Source organism: Pongo pygmaeus, chromosome 11, assembly GCF_028885625.2.
Source record: "Pongo pygmaeus isolate AG05252 chromosome 11, NHGRI_mPonPyg2-v2.0_pri, whole genome shotgun sequence".
Classification (NCBI taxonomy): domain Eukaryota; kingdom Metazoa; phylum Chordata; class Mammalia; order Primates; family Hominidae; genus Pongo; species Pongo pygmaeus.
In genome coordinates this window covers 14,507,587-14,521,074 of record NC_072384.2, presented here as the reverse complement: position 1 = coordinate 14,521,074, position 13,488 = coordinate 14,507,587, and the positions used below count along the sequence as shown (strand labels likewise).

The 13,488-nt window shown below is 40.4% G+C and overlaps 1 protein-coding gene and 1 non-coding gene across 4 annotated transcripts in view; one reads left to right on the top strand and one right to left on the bottom strand.

Moving 5' to 3' along the window:
- ARHGEF4 (Rho guanine nucleotide exchange factor 4) overlaps positions 1-13,488 on the top strand; it is a 200,656-nt gene that overhangs the window by 83,484 nt on the left and 103,684 nt on the right. For all 3 annotated transcript variants that reach the window (XM_054478343.2, XM_054478342.2, XM_063647305.1), the window contains exon 3: positions 6,542-6,847. In XM_054478343.2, coding sequence (XP_054334318.1) covers positions 6,542-6,847 — 306 coding nt within the window. The remainder of the gene's footprint in view (positions 1-6,541; positions 6,848-13,488) is intronic.
- On the bottom strand, positions 5,342-5,477 carry LOC129032260 (small Cajal body-specific RNA 4). Its single transcript, XR_008501275.1, has one exon. It is a non-coding gene; the product is annotated as a small Cajal body-specific RNA 4 (non-coding RNA).

Genomic DNA, 13,488 nt, shown 5'->3' with positions numbered 1-13,488 from the left:
CCTCAGCCTCCCAAGTAGCTGGGATTACAGGCACCCGCCACCACACCCAGCTAATTTTTTATAATTTTAGTAGAGACGGGGTTTCACTCTGTTGGCCAGGCTGGTCTCGAACTCCTGACCTTGTGATCCGCCCAGACCGTGGGGTATTTCTGTGTGTGTGTATGATGCCGACCAGCACGAGGCAGTCCTCTAGTGTGAAAGGTGCTGTTTGCATTTAGAGATTTCTTTCCTCTGGGATTTCAGGTTTGGGGGCAGAGAGCCTTTGATTCCAGGGGAAGCAGGCTCCAGCGTCTGCTGAAGGCATGCATACAGGATCATGCCCCTGGCTGAAGGGGCTTAGGAAGGACACCAAGACCAAGAGAGAGCAGGACAGAAATAGCTGTGGCTGGGCAAGAGGAATGAGAGGAGATTGGAAGTTCAGAACTCCTGTGAGTGTTTTAACACCCACTCTGACCTGACTGTGAGCCTTGGGTTAAGACCACACTGGGACCCAGTTTCCTTGTCTATCAGGGATTGGACCAGGTGATTTCCTAGGTCTCTGCTGGGTGTAATATCCACTTTATGGAATGAATGCTGGATAGCTTTCCTGTCTACCAGCCACAGTTCTAACTTTGGTGGCAAGATTCCAACATACTGTTTCTGCTTAGGAGTTCTAAGTGTGTGTGTGCATGTGTGTGTGTGTGTGTGTGTGTGTGTGTCAGAGAGAGAAAGAGAGAATGAACATTTTCTAGCCTTTAAAATGTTTATAATCTAAAATTTGTATGGAGAGATACATGCCCTAAAATAGTTAAAACAATTTTGAGAAAGAAAAATCAAGTGAGGGGAATCAATAATTGATATTAATTCATGCTTATTACATAAAGTAATCAAAACCACATAGTATTGGGGGAGGGAAAATTACATAGAGTAATGGAAAAGAATAGAGAACACAGAAATAGACCCACACAAATATACCCACCAATTTTTAGGTGCAAAAGCAATTCAATGGATAGTCTTTTTGAGAAACAATGCTGGAGCATTTGGACATCCAAAGCAAAAAAAGAAAAACTTTGACCTAAATCTCACAGTTTATTTAAAAATTAATGCAAGAACTTCCTTTAGCCATTCTTTAAGGGTAGATCTGCAGGCAGTAAATTCTCTCATTCTTCCTTTCTTTGAGAATGTCTCAATTTTCCCTTCATTACTGAAGACTATTTTCACTGGATAAAAGATTCTAAGTTAATAGTTATTTTCTTGAAAAGTAACACTTGAAAAGTTTTATGTCACTTCCTTCTGGCCTCCAGGTGTCTGATGCCTTTTAAAATATTTTTCTCTTATAAGGAAGGTGTCTTTTTACCCTCTCACTGCTCTCAATATTTTTTATTTGTCTTAGATTTCAGAAGTTGCTTATGTTTCTTCTTCATGTGGATTTCTTTGGATTTATACTATGTGGACTTTGCACAGCTTCTTAAATCTATGGGTTTATATCTTTGGCCAAATTTAGGAAATTCTGAGCATTATTTCTTTAAATACTTTTTCACCCCAACCCACTTTCTCCTCTCTCTTTTGGACTCCAGTTATCTAGTGTTTGATCTTTCTTCACGGTCTCACAGGTCCATGATGCTCTATTTGTTTGGCTTTCTTTCCTTTTCTTTTTCTTTCTTTCTTTCTCTTTCTTTCTTTCTTTTCTTTCTTTCTCTTTCTTTTTCTCTCTATTTCTCTCTCTTTCTTTCTTTCTTTCTTTCTTCGGTCTGTTTTCTCTCTGTTGTTCGGATTATATAATTCTGTCTCTTCCATCTACAAGTTCACTGATCCTCTTATCCTCTCCATTCTCCTGTAAGCCCATCCACTGAACATTTTATTTCAGTTACTATATTTCTCAGTTCTATAATTTCCACTTAGATATTCTTTATATATTCTATTTCTTTGCTAAGATTTTCCATTTTCTGAGCTGTTCTATTTTTCATTTGTTTCATGAGTATTTGTATTGCTTGTTGAAGCATTTTTATGATGGCTGCTTTAAAATCTTTGATAATTCCTTCACCTCTGTCTTCTCAGTGCTGGTGTCTGTTGACTCTCTTTTTTATTCAAGTTGAGATTTTCCCTGTTCTTGTTATGATTAATGAGTTTCTATTTTATTCTGGATATTTTGGGGAGTGAAGTCTTTGTATCTTATTTAAATCTTGTTTTGGAAAACCACCTCTGACTCCACTTTGGTGTGGGAAGGTGGGCACTACCTCATTACTTCCAGGTTTGGGTGAAACCCTACATTCCTTTATTGGCCTCTATTGACACCTTATGCAAGGATGGGTGTTTCATTTACTAATGGGCAGGGATGAGAGTTAAGATTTTACACCAAGCTTGCACCGATAGCTTTGTGTAAGAGTTAAAGAAAGAGGAAAGAAACACAAAAAGTGGCTCAACAGTCAAAGACAGGTTTATTTTGGAAAATAAACCTGAGAGGGGCTTCTGGCTGATTTTTTTTTTTTTTTTTTTTTTTTTTTGGTCAGGAGCACTCTCTCTTACAGACTAAGAGTATGTATTGGTGAGAGAGCTTATTATAGGCTTGGAATATTTCTGTTGGGGGGAGAAGTTTATGGTGGGGTTGGAATGTCTCTGGTTGGAGGGGAGGTTATCTTGGGGCTGACATCTCTCTGGCTGGAGGAGAGGTTATCTTGGGGTTGGCATGTCTCTGGTTGGGGAGGGGTTTGGAATGTTTCTGGTCAGAGACGTTATTTGTGGTTTACGGTCATGCTGATCTTAGCCATTAGGCTGATGCCCTTTAGATTTAGGCAGTTTTTGATCAAAGTGGACTTTAGAATGGCGGTGGGTGCTTGTCCAAGATGGTGATACTCCTGCTCTGTCAGTGGGATCAGGAGGCCTTGTGAATGCTAGCTGGTGGTGAAGGCGCTGGCTCTCTAGCAGGCCTTCTCCTGCATTACCGCAGCAGGGCAGGGGAGGAATGCCTCACTGACACCAGGTAGAGGATGGAAGACTGGCTTCACACATTGTCTTCACAGACAGCTGGTGGAGGGCCTCACTAACACTGGCAGGGGAAGAAAGTTCAAGCTTTCCCATCATTCTTCTCTCACACCATTTGACTCCGGCTTTGCTGGGGTGTGAGGGAGACAGGGGTGTGTTGCATGGTTTTTACCTAATGTTTGGCTTGAGTAGAGCATTTGTCTAAAAGTTTTCTGTCTTGCTAGGCTGGTCCTTTAGCTAGAGAATGCAGGTTTCTGTTGGAGCTTTTCTGTCTGGACCTAGTGACAGCTCCAGCAAAACTGTTCAGCATGCATATAGGAAGCATGTATGAGTGGTATATATGCGGTAAAAGAAAACCTAGGGAACTCCCTGGTGTGTTGTTCCTTGTATTTTATGATCCCTAGCTGGTCTGCTTTCTTCTCTTCACCATTCAGATGTCTTTGTTTTCGTATCTTTGTTTTATACATAATGTCTTAGGTTTTAACTGTGCTTAGTGAAACAAACAGGAAGAAGTGTGTCTATGCCATCTTGTCCAGAATTGGAAGTTTCCTGTTTTGTTTCAGTGTCTTCCTTTTTCTTCTTCAGGTTATTAATTTTAGTTATTTTGAAGTTTTCTTCTATCCTTTACATTTTCTCTTTCCTAGTTTTTTTCCCTATTTTTTATTTTGGTGATTTTAGTGTGTTGGTTTTTCCTAAATGCCTAGCAATCTTTGGGTGAATTTCATATTTATTTCAGAGTAAGACACCAAATATCTGTTTAGATATTATGTGGGCATGTGTGGAGCTAATCGGCTAGTGTGCTTTCCTATCAAGTGATTTTAAAAGAGAAGTTGCTTATTTTATAAGTCAGTGTTTAGAGGTCTCTTCTCGGAGGTGGGTCAGTTTTTCCAGAGCGGTATCCTCCAGTCACTTATTGAGGAGATACAGGATTATACCGGGAAAGAATGAAGCAGGGTGCTGAGTCGCTCCCTGTTCACCATGCGGGTTTTCTTGTTATGCTGTTTTCATCCCAAACCTCTCCACTGCTTTCACCAGTAAGTCCGTGGTCCCCACAAGCTGGAGATTCTTGTTCAATTATTCAGGACCATAAGTCTCTCGTGTTTGATCTTGGCTGGCAGTTTGAGGGAAGGAGAAATGGAAAGGGGAGTATACACAGTCATGTGGCTGACTGTGCTGGGACCTTAACTGAGGGTCACACTTACAAACTTTAAACCAGAACCTCTGCCTGCTTCCTTCCCTGCGAACTCCAAGTCATCTGCATTTCTTTAGATAGCTTCCTGTGCTCTGCAGCACCATCTACCCCTCCTACATCTACTTTACTCTTTCTAGATTTTCTTGAACTTTCTCATCTACCATCGTCTCATTATTTCTTAATGCTGCTCTTTTGGGAATACAACGAAGGACAAAAGTTCCTTTAGTCAAACTCAGATTATCCCACCCCAAAGTCTGCTTTCTGGCCCTCTCCCCTAGGACACATGAGGACCACCAGGACAGCCTGAGCTACCTTGCCTCTCTCTAATCTATCTGTCTCTCTAGTACAGTAATTCTCAGACTAGCCTTGCCTCAGAATTCCCTGGAGGGCATTTTAGACACAAATGGCCAACCATTCCCTCAGGGCTCAGAAATCCATTTTTCACCCATTCCCAGGAGTATGGTCTATCTGTTGCTGCATAGCCCGGAGGATCCAGCTGGGTGCCTCTGGGCAAGGACTTGCTCTGAGGCAAGTCGCTTAAGTTCTCTGAGTTTCTAAGGGAGAAGATACCAGCTGTTTCTGATCCACAAGGTACTTGGGGAACAAGAACTAGCGGAAAATAGTTTTTAAATGTAGAGCAATATTTGGGAGCTCAAATAAACACATTAGATCAGTGGTTTGCAACCTTGGCTGCACATTAGAATTACCTGGAGAGCTAGAAAAAGTCTCAATTCCCAGGCTGTACCCCAAAACCATTATGTAATAATTATCCAGCCATCCAGTTTCTCTTCCTCCATCTCTCTCTCTTTCACTGTATACATATGCATATGTATACATTTTTAATTTTAGAATACCTCAGATTAAGCAGAGAATCTATAATTAAATCCTAATCTTGTAGAAAATTCTTATGCAAAATACTGTAATCTCCCAAGTACATCTAATCACGTCCAGAATAAGGACCCCCTACAATTTCTACCATAAAAATAAGCTCTATCAAGGAGCTTAATTTAAAATAAGAACTTCATTTTCCATGTACTTACCTACAAAATGAGCATCATATTCTGTTCAGCAAGAGATATTTAAGAGGCAAAACCCAAGATCCAATATTAAGTAAGCATACCCACTTTTCTCCAACTGATACATCAGTAAGAAATTATAGCAAAAACTGTCTCCTGTACAACTGGAGTAAAGTGTTGGGTAGAACAGTCAGCCCTGTGATAGTCTCCAGTGAGGCAGTGAGGGCTGCTCTTGCCAACCCTTTTTTCTAGGAGCAACATATCAGCAAAATCTTGCTCATCAGACCCAGCCTCCTTAGTCCTCTAGTATAGATACTTTTTTTTTTTTTTGAGACAGAGTCTCGCTTTGTTGCCCAGGCTGGAGTGCTGTGGTGCAGTCTTGGCTCACTGCAAGCTCTGCCTCCCGGGTTCCCGCCATTCTCCTGCCTCAGCCTCCCAAGTAGCTGGGACTACAGGCGCCCGCCACCACACTTGGCTAATTTTTTTGTATTTTTAGTAGAGACGAGGTTTCACTGTGTTAGCCAGGATGGTCTCAATCTCCTGACCTCGTGATCTGCCCGCCTCGGCCTCCCAACAACATAGATACATTTTTAAGGCAGACTCTTGAAATACTTAAAAGAAATTTCACCTTAGTTTTTAGCAAACAGTACACACAGAGTGCTTGGGGATGCCATTCCACAGAGGTTGCTGCTACAAAGTAGGTGTTCATGGGGTGGGCATAGGGGGTCATTAGACTTGGACAACATGAGTGAAGAAAAGGGTTTCTTCTCCCAGTGGCAAATTCCAAACAACAGAGATGCTGGTGATGCCAACACAGGCCTAACTATTTTGCTAGTGGGGATATATTTTATTTTGAAATCCTTAAGGTGCCTGGTGCGTAACGGCAACCAGGGATGGTGGTGGCAATGTGGGTGAGGTGGAGTCTTGCCTGCATTTCAGTGAGCATCAGAGTCAAGCTAGAAGAGGTACTGGGCTCTGGAAGTGTGCTTCTGCTTCAGTTTTGTTCATAAGGGATGTTGTTTAAACAGGAGCTTTTACACCAGTTGCTGGCCTTTAAAAAGTATTTCTAATGAGCATGCCAAGTTCAGTAATTACTTTCAAGGCCTAATTCTTTGATCAAAATAGAAGACTGGATTTTTAAAAAAATACTCTTGAAAGTAGACATTTTAACAGAGACAAGATTTGTTTTGTTCCTAATCTTCACATTTTCCAAAATGACTGTGAACAAAGTATTTCACTGGACTCTGTACTTTGAAAATTAACCAAAACATAGTGTTATACCCAAAAGGAACTGGGCAGAGGAAGGACAGCTTGTTCCCAGTTGATATGTCCTTTGACCTCTGACCCCTGACCCGTTCTCTCTGCTCTCCAGAACCACATGCCCTGGGAAGAACCAGCGGGTGAGAAGCCCAGTTGCTCTCACAGTCAGAAGGCTTTCCACATGGAGCCTGCCCAGAAGCCCTGCTTCACCACTGAGATGGTGACATGGGCCCTCCTCTGCGTCTCTGCAGAGACTGTGTGCGGGGAGGCTCCTTCACAGCCTAGGGGCATCCCTCACCGCTCACCCATCAGTGTGGATGACCTGTGGCTGGAGAAGACACAGAGAAAGAAGTTGCAGAAGCAGGCCCACGTCGAAAGGAGGCTGCACATAGGGGCAGTGCACAAAGATGGAGTCAAGGTAAGCCATTCCCGGCCAGGAGTCCTCAGACTTGGTCTGGTATCCCCTTCTCTGCAGCTGCCTGTTGCTTCCTGAGCTTTCGCCTGACTCTCCTGTGATGTAACTTGTCACTCTGGGCCCCCTTGGATTACAGCATGCTGCCTGGGCCACACCCAGTACTACAGTCGAGAGCCTGCAAGGGAGACACTTTGAGCAGCGCATTCCCCAGAGCCACAGAAGCCAGGGCCCCCTCTTCCTTCTCTGTAGTATGTCTCTGCCTGTGGCCAGCTCCATGCAAGGTACTAGTGCAGAGAAGACTGCCATTTAATGAGTGCCTGCTGTGTGCCCAACATGATTAGACACTGCCCTAGCATTGGCTCTGCCACTCACAGAGGCGCAGAACATTTCAATATGACAATCTTAACCAAATTAACTAAAGTCATTACATTGTCCATTCAATTTTGTCTCTAGGACACTTTGACAACATGATTTTTTGCCTGAAACCGGCAGCCTACTAAAAAGCAAATTAATGGTTTAGACTTCATGCCATTTACCCAATCTTTGACAAGAGTTTCTTGTTTTTTCCCTTTATAAATAGCAATATTTATTATCAAGTGTTTGTGAAGTACACATCTCTGAGTCTCACCTCATCCTTGAAGGCTCACTTTTTAAAACTGAGATGAAATTCACATAATGTAGAATTAACCATGTTAAAGTGAAGAATTCATTGGCATTTAGTGTATTCATTCACTATATTTTGCAACCACCACCTCTGTCCAGCTCCAAGGCATTTTCATCACCCCTAAAGGAAACCCTATTCCCATTAAGTAGTCACTCCCCATTTCCCCTCCCCAGACCCTGGAAATACTCGTCTGCTTCCTGTCTCTATGGGTCTTCCTATTCTGGATTTTTCATATAAATGGAATTACATAATACGTGACCTTTTGTGGCTGGCGTTTTTCACTTAGCGTCGTGTTTCATCCATGTCATAGCACATATCAATACTTCATTTCTTTGTATGGCTAAGTAACATTTCGTTACGTGATTATACAGTGCTTGTCTCACTTTGTTCATCCATACATCCATTCCTGAGTAGCTCTTCATCCATTTCTGAGTAGCTGGGATTACAGGCGCCTGCCACCATGCCCACCTAATTTTTGTATTTTTAGTAAAGACGGAGTTTCACCATGTTGGCCAGGCTGGTCTTGAACTCCTGGCCTCAAGTGATCCACCGGCCTTGGCCTCCCAAAGTGCTGGGATTACAGGCATGAGCCACCGCACCTGGCCTGGAATTCTTTACATATTCTGAATGTAAGACCACTATAAGATATGTCATTTGCAGATATTTTCTCCCATCTGTAGAGTGCCTTTCCCTTTTTTGATAGTACCCATTGATGCATAAGTACTTAATTTGATGAAATCTACTTTATCTATTTTTTTGTTGTTGCTTGTGCATTTGATGTCATACCTAAGAATCTATTGCCAAATCCAAGTAATGAAATTTACCTCTGTTTTTTTCGAAGAGTTTTATACCTTTTGCTTTTAAATTTAGGTCTTTGATCCATTTTGATTTAATTTTTGTATGGTATGAGATAGAGGTCCAATTTTAATATTTTCCATGTGGATATGTAGTTATCCAAACACCATGTGTCAAAGAGACTATTCTGTCCGTTACTGAATGGTCTTGGCATCCTTGTCAAAAATCAACTTACCCGCCAGGCGCGATGGCTCACATCTGTAATCCCAGCACTTGGGGAAGCCGAGGCGGTGGATCACTTAAGGCCAGGAGTTCGACATCAGCCTGGACAACATGGTGAAACCCTGTTTCTACTAAAAATACAAAAATTAGCCAGTGTGGTGGCATGCACCTGTACTCCCAGCTACTCGGGAGGTTGAGGTGGGAGAATCGCTTGAACCTGGGAGGCGGAGGTTGCAGTGAGCCAAGACTGCACCACTGCACTCCAGCCTGGGTGACAGAGTGAGACTCTGTCTCAGAAAAAAAAAGTCAAATTACCTTAGATGTTTGGGTATATTTTTGACTCTCAATTCTATCCTACTAACTTATATATCTGTCTTTATGTCAGTACCACATTGTTTTGATTATCATAGTTTTATAATAAGTTTTGAAATTGGAATGTGAGAGTCTTCTTTGTTCTTTTTCAAAATTGTTTTGGCTATTTGTTGGACCTTACAATTTCATATGAATCTTATAACTTCCAATTCTGCAAAAAAATAAAGGCCCTTGGGATTTCCATAGGATTGCATTCAATCTGTAGATCACTTGGGAGAGTAGTGCCATATTAATAATATTAAGTCTTCAAATCCATGAACACTGGGTGTCTTTCCGTTTTTGGGAGGTGTTCTTGAATTGCTTTCAGCAGTGTTTTGTAGTTTCCACTGTAAAAAGTCTTGCACATCCTTGGTTAAAATGTTTCCTAAGTATTTTATTCTTTTTGATGACATCATAAATGGAAATTTTTAAAAGCTTCATTTTGGGATTATCCATTGCTAGAGCATAAAAATACAATTGATTTTTGTTTATTGATCCTATATCCTGAAACATTGCTGAATTCATTTATTAGCTATAATAATATTTTTGTGGATTCTTTGGAAATTTCTGTGTATAAAATTACATCATTTATAAAAATAGATTATTTTACTTCTTCCATTCCAGTTTAGATGCCTTTGATTTCTCTTTTATCCCCTAATTGCTCTGGGTAGAACTTACATAACAATGTTGAGCAGAAGTGGTGAAATGGGGTGTCCTTGTCTTCTTGGTTTTAGGATTAAAGCTTTCAGTCTTTCACTACTGAGTATGATGTTAGCTGTGTGTTTTTCACAAATGCCGTTTTATCATGTTAAGGAAGTTCCTTTCTATTTCTAGTGTTTTTATCATGAAAGGGTGCTGGATTTTTTAAGTGCATGATCAATTTTGATGATGGTTTTTGTGCATCAACTGAGATAATCATGCATGTTTTCTTTGACCTATTAATGTGGTATATTACATTGAATATGTATTGATCTGCAGTTTTCTTTTCTTGTGATGTTTTTCTCTGGCTTTGGTATCAGAGTGATTCTGGTCTTATAGAATGAGTTAGGAAGTGCTCTCTCCTCTTCTATTTTTTGAAAGCGTTTGAGAAAGATTCTTCTTTAAATATCTTGTATAGTTCACCAGTGAAGCTTTCTGGTCCTGGGCTTTTCTTTGTTGCAGGGTTTCTGATTACTGATTCAATTCTTTTTTCTTTTCTTTTAGTGTCAGGTTGGTGAAAAAACAATTCTTTACTTGTCATAGACCTGTTCAGAGTTTATATTTCTTCTTGTTTTGTTTTGAGATGGAGTCTCACTCTGTTACCCAGGCTAGAGTGCAGCAGCATGATCTTGACTCACTGCAACCTCCACCTCCTGGGTTCAAGCGATTCTCCTGCTTCAGCCTCCTGAGTACCTGGGACTCCAGGCATGCACTGCCATGCATGGTTAATTTTTGTATTTTTTGATAGAGACAGGGTTTCACCATGTTGGCCAGGCTGGTCTTGAACTCTTGACTTCAAGTGATCTGCCCGCCTCAGCCTCCCAAAGTGCTGAGATAACAGGCATGAGCCACTGCACCCGGCTGAAGTTTATATTTCTTATTGAGTAATTTGGCTTGTGTTTTTCTTAAGAATTTCTCCATTTTATCTACATTATCTAATCTGTTGATATACAATTGTCCATAGTGTTTTCTTATAATCCTTTTAAATTTCTGTAACATCAGTAGTAATGCCTCCACTCTCATTTCTAATTTTAGTAATTTGTATTTTCTCTCTTTTTTTTCTCAGTATAGCTAAATGCTTATCAATTTTATTAGTCTTTTCATAGCATCTGTTTTTGGTTGTCTTGATTTTCTCTATTATTTTTCTTATTTTTATTCCATTTTTAATTATTTATCTATTCATTTATTTATTTGTTTAGAGACTGAGTTATGGGACTGCTATTTGGTATTTTTGGTAGAGACAGGGTTTCACCATGTTGCCCAGGCTGGTCTCCAACTCCTGGGCTCAAGTGGTCTGCCCACCTCAGCCTCCCAAAGTGCTGGGATTACAGGCATGAGCCACTGCACCTGGCCTCTATTGTTTTTCTATTACTATATTTAATGTGTCTCTACTTTCATCTTTATTATTTTCTTCCATCTATTAGCTTTGGGGTTAGTTCGTGCTTCTTTTTCTTGTTATTTAAGGTGTAAAATTATACTATTGATTTGAGAAATTCTTTTTTAATTTAGGCTTTTACAACTAGAAAGTTCCCTCTCAGCATAGCATTCACTGCATCTGTAAGTATTGATAGGTTGTGTTTTTGTTTTCATTCATCTCACAGTATTTTCTAATTTTGTGATTTATTCTTTTCTTTTTTGTGAAATCTTATGATTTCTTCTTTGACTCACTGGCTGTTTAATATTGTATTAATTTCCACATATTTGTGAATTTTCCATTCTGCTATTGATGTCTAGTGTCATTACATTGCAGTCAGAAAAGATACTTCGTATGAATTCAGTCTTTTAAAATTTACTGGCCAGGCACGGTGGCTCATGCACATAATCCCAGCACTTTGGGAGGCTAAGGCAGGCAGATTACTTGAGGTCAGGAGTTCGAGACCAGCCTGACCAACCTGGTGAAACCCTGTCTCTACTAAAATACAAAATCAGCTGGGTGTGGTGGTACATGCCTATAATCCCAGCTACTCGGGAGGCTAAGGCAGGAGAATTGCTTGAACCCGGGAAGCAGAGGTTGCAGTGTGCCAAGATCATGCCATTGCATTCCAGCCTGGGCAAAAAGAGTGAAACTCCATCTCAAAAAAAAAAAAAATTTACTGAAACTTGTTTTCTGTAAAAAGACTTATGGTCTTTTCTGGAGAATGCTCCATGTGTGCTGGAGAAGAATGTGTATTCTGTTGTTGTTTGGTTTAGGGTTCTGTATGTATCTGTTAGTTTTAATTGGTTTATAGTATTGTTCAAGACCTCTATTTCCTCATTGACCTTATGTCCATTTATTATTGAAAGGGTGTTGAAGTCTCCAACTATTATTGCAGAACTATTTCTCACATGATTTCTGTCGATTTTTGTTGCTCAGTTGGTAGGTACATATGTTTGTAATTGTTATATCTTCTTGATGAACTGATGTTTTAATCAATCTGTAATGTATTTCTTTGTCTTTATAGTAGTTTTTGACTTAAAACCTATTTTGTCTGGTGCTGGTATAGACACTCCAGCTCTCTTTTGGTTATTAGTTGCATGGGATAATTTTTCCATTCATTTTTGAAGTACAGTTTTCCCAGATATATAATTCCTGCTGAACTTTTTTTTTTCTTTCTCTCTTTTATATGTGTCATCCCACTGCCGATGGCCTCCTTGGCTTCTGAGGAGAAATCAGCTGTTAATCTTATTCAGAATCCCTTGTACATGGTGAATTACTTCTCTATTGCTGATTTCAAGATTCACTTTTTGTCTTTGGGTTTCAGCTATTTTATTCCAATGTGTCTCAGTGTGAGTCTTTATGTTTATCCATCATTGAGTTCACTGAGCCTCTTGGATGTGTAGATTCATGTACTTTACCAAATTTAGGAATTTTCTGCAATTATTTCTTCAAAAAGTCTGATTTTTTTTTTCTTTCTTTCTTTCTTTTTTTTTTTTTTTTCGAGATGGAGTTTCACTCTTGTTGCCCAGGCTGGAGTGCTATTGGTGCAATCTTGGCTTACTGCAACCACCACCTCCTAAGTTCAAGTGATTCTCCTGCCTCAGCCTCCCAAGTAGCTGGGATTACAGGCATGCGCCACCAGGCCTGGCTAATTTTTTTTCTATTTTTAGTAGAGATGGGGTTTCTCCATGTTGGTCAGGCTGGTCTTGAACTTCTGACCTCAGGTGATCTGCCCCCCTTGGCCTCCCAAAGTGCTGGGATTGCAGGTGTGAGCCACTGTGTCTGGCCTTTCTCTCTTTCTTTTGAGATTCCATTATAGGTATGTTGATGTGCTTGATGGTGCCCTAGGTTCTGTTAATTTTCTTCATGCTTCTCTTAGGTTCTGTTAATTTTCTCCATGCTTCTTTCCTTCATATCGGAAAATCTCAATTGGCCATCTTCAAATCCACTGATTCTTTTTTCTGCCTACTCAGACATGTTACATTGAATTTCAGTTATTGTACTTTTCAACTCCAGAACTTTTACCTGTTTTTTTTTAATACTTTCTCTTTATTGGTATTCCATTTGATGAGACATCATTCTTTTGGTTCCATTAGTGGTTTTTGTTTCACTTAGTTCTTTAAGCATATTTAAAACAGTTGATTAGAGTCTTTGTCTAGTAAGAAGACCCTGTGCTTTCTCAGGGATGGTTCTTGTTCATTTCTTTTCTTTCCCTGAGTGGGCCATACTTTCTTGTTTCTTTGTATCATAATTTTTTTTTTTTTTTGAGACGGAGTGTCGCTCTGTCACCCAGGCTGGAGTGCAGTGGTGCCATCTCGGCTCACTGCAAGCTATGCCTCCTGGGTTCACGCCATTCTCCTGCCTCAGCCTCATAAGTTGCTGGGACTACAGGCACTCGCCACCATGCCCGGCTAATTTTTTGTATTTTTAGTAGAGACGGGGTTTCACCGTGTTAGCCAGGATGGTCTCGATCTCCTGACCTCGTGATCCGCCCGC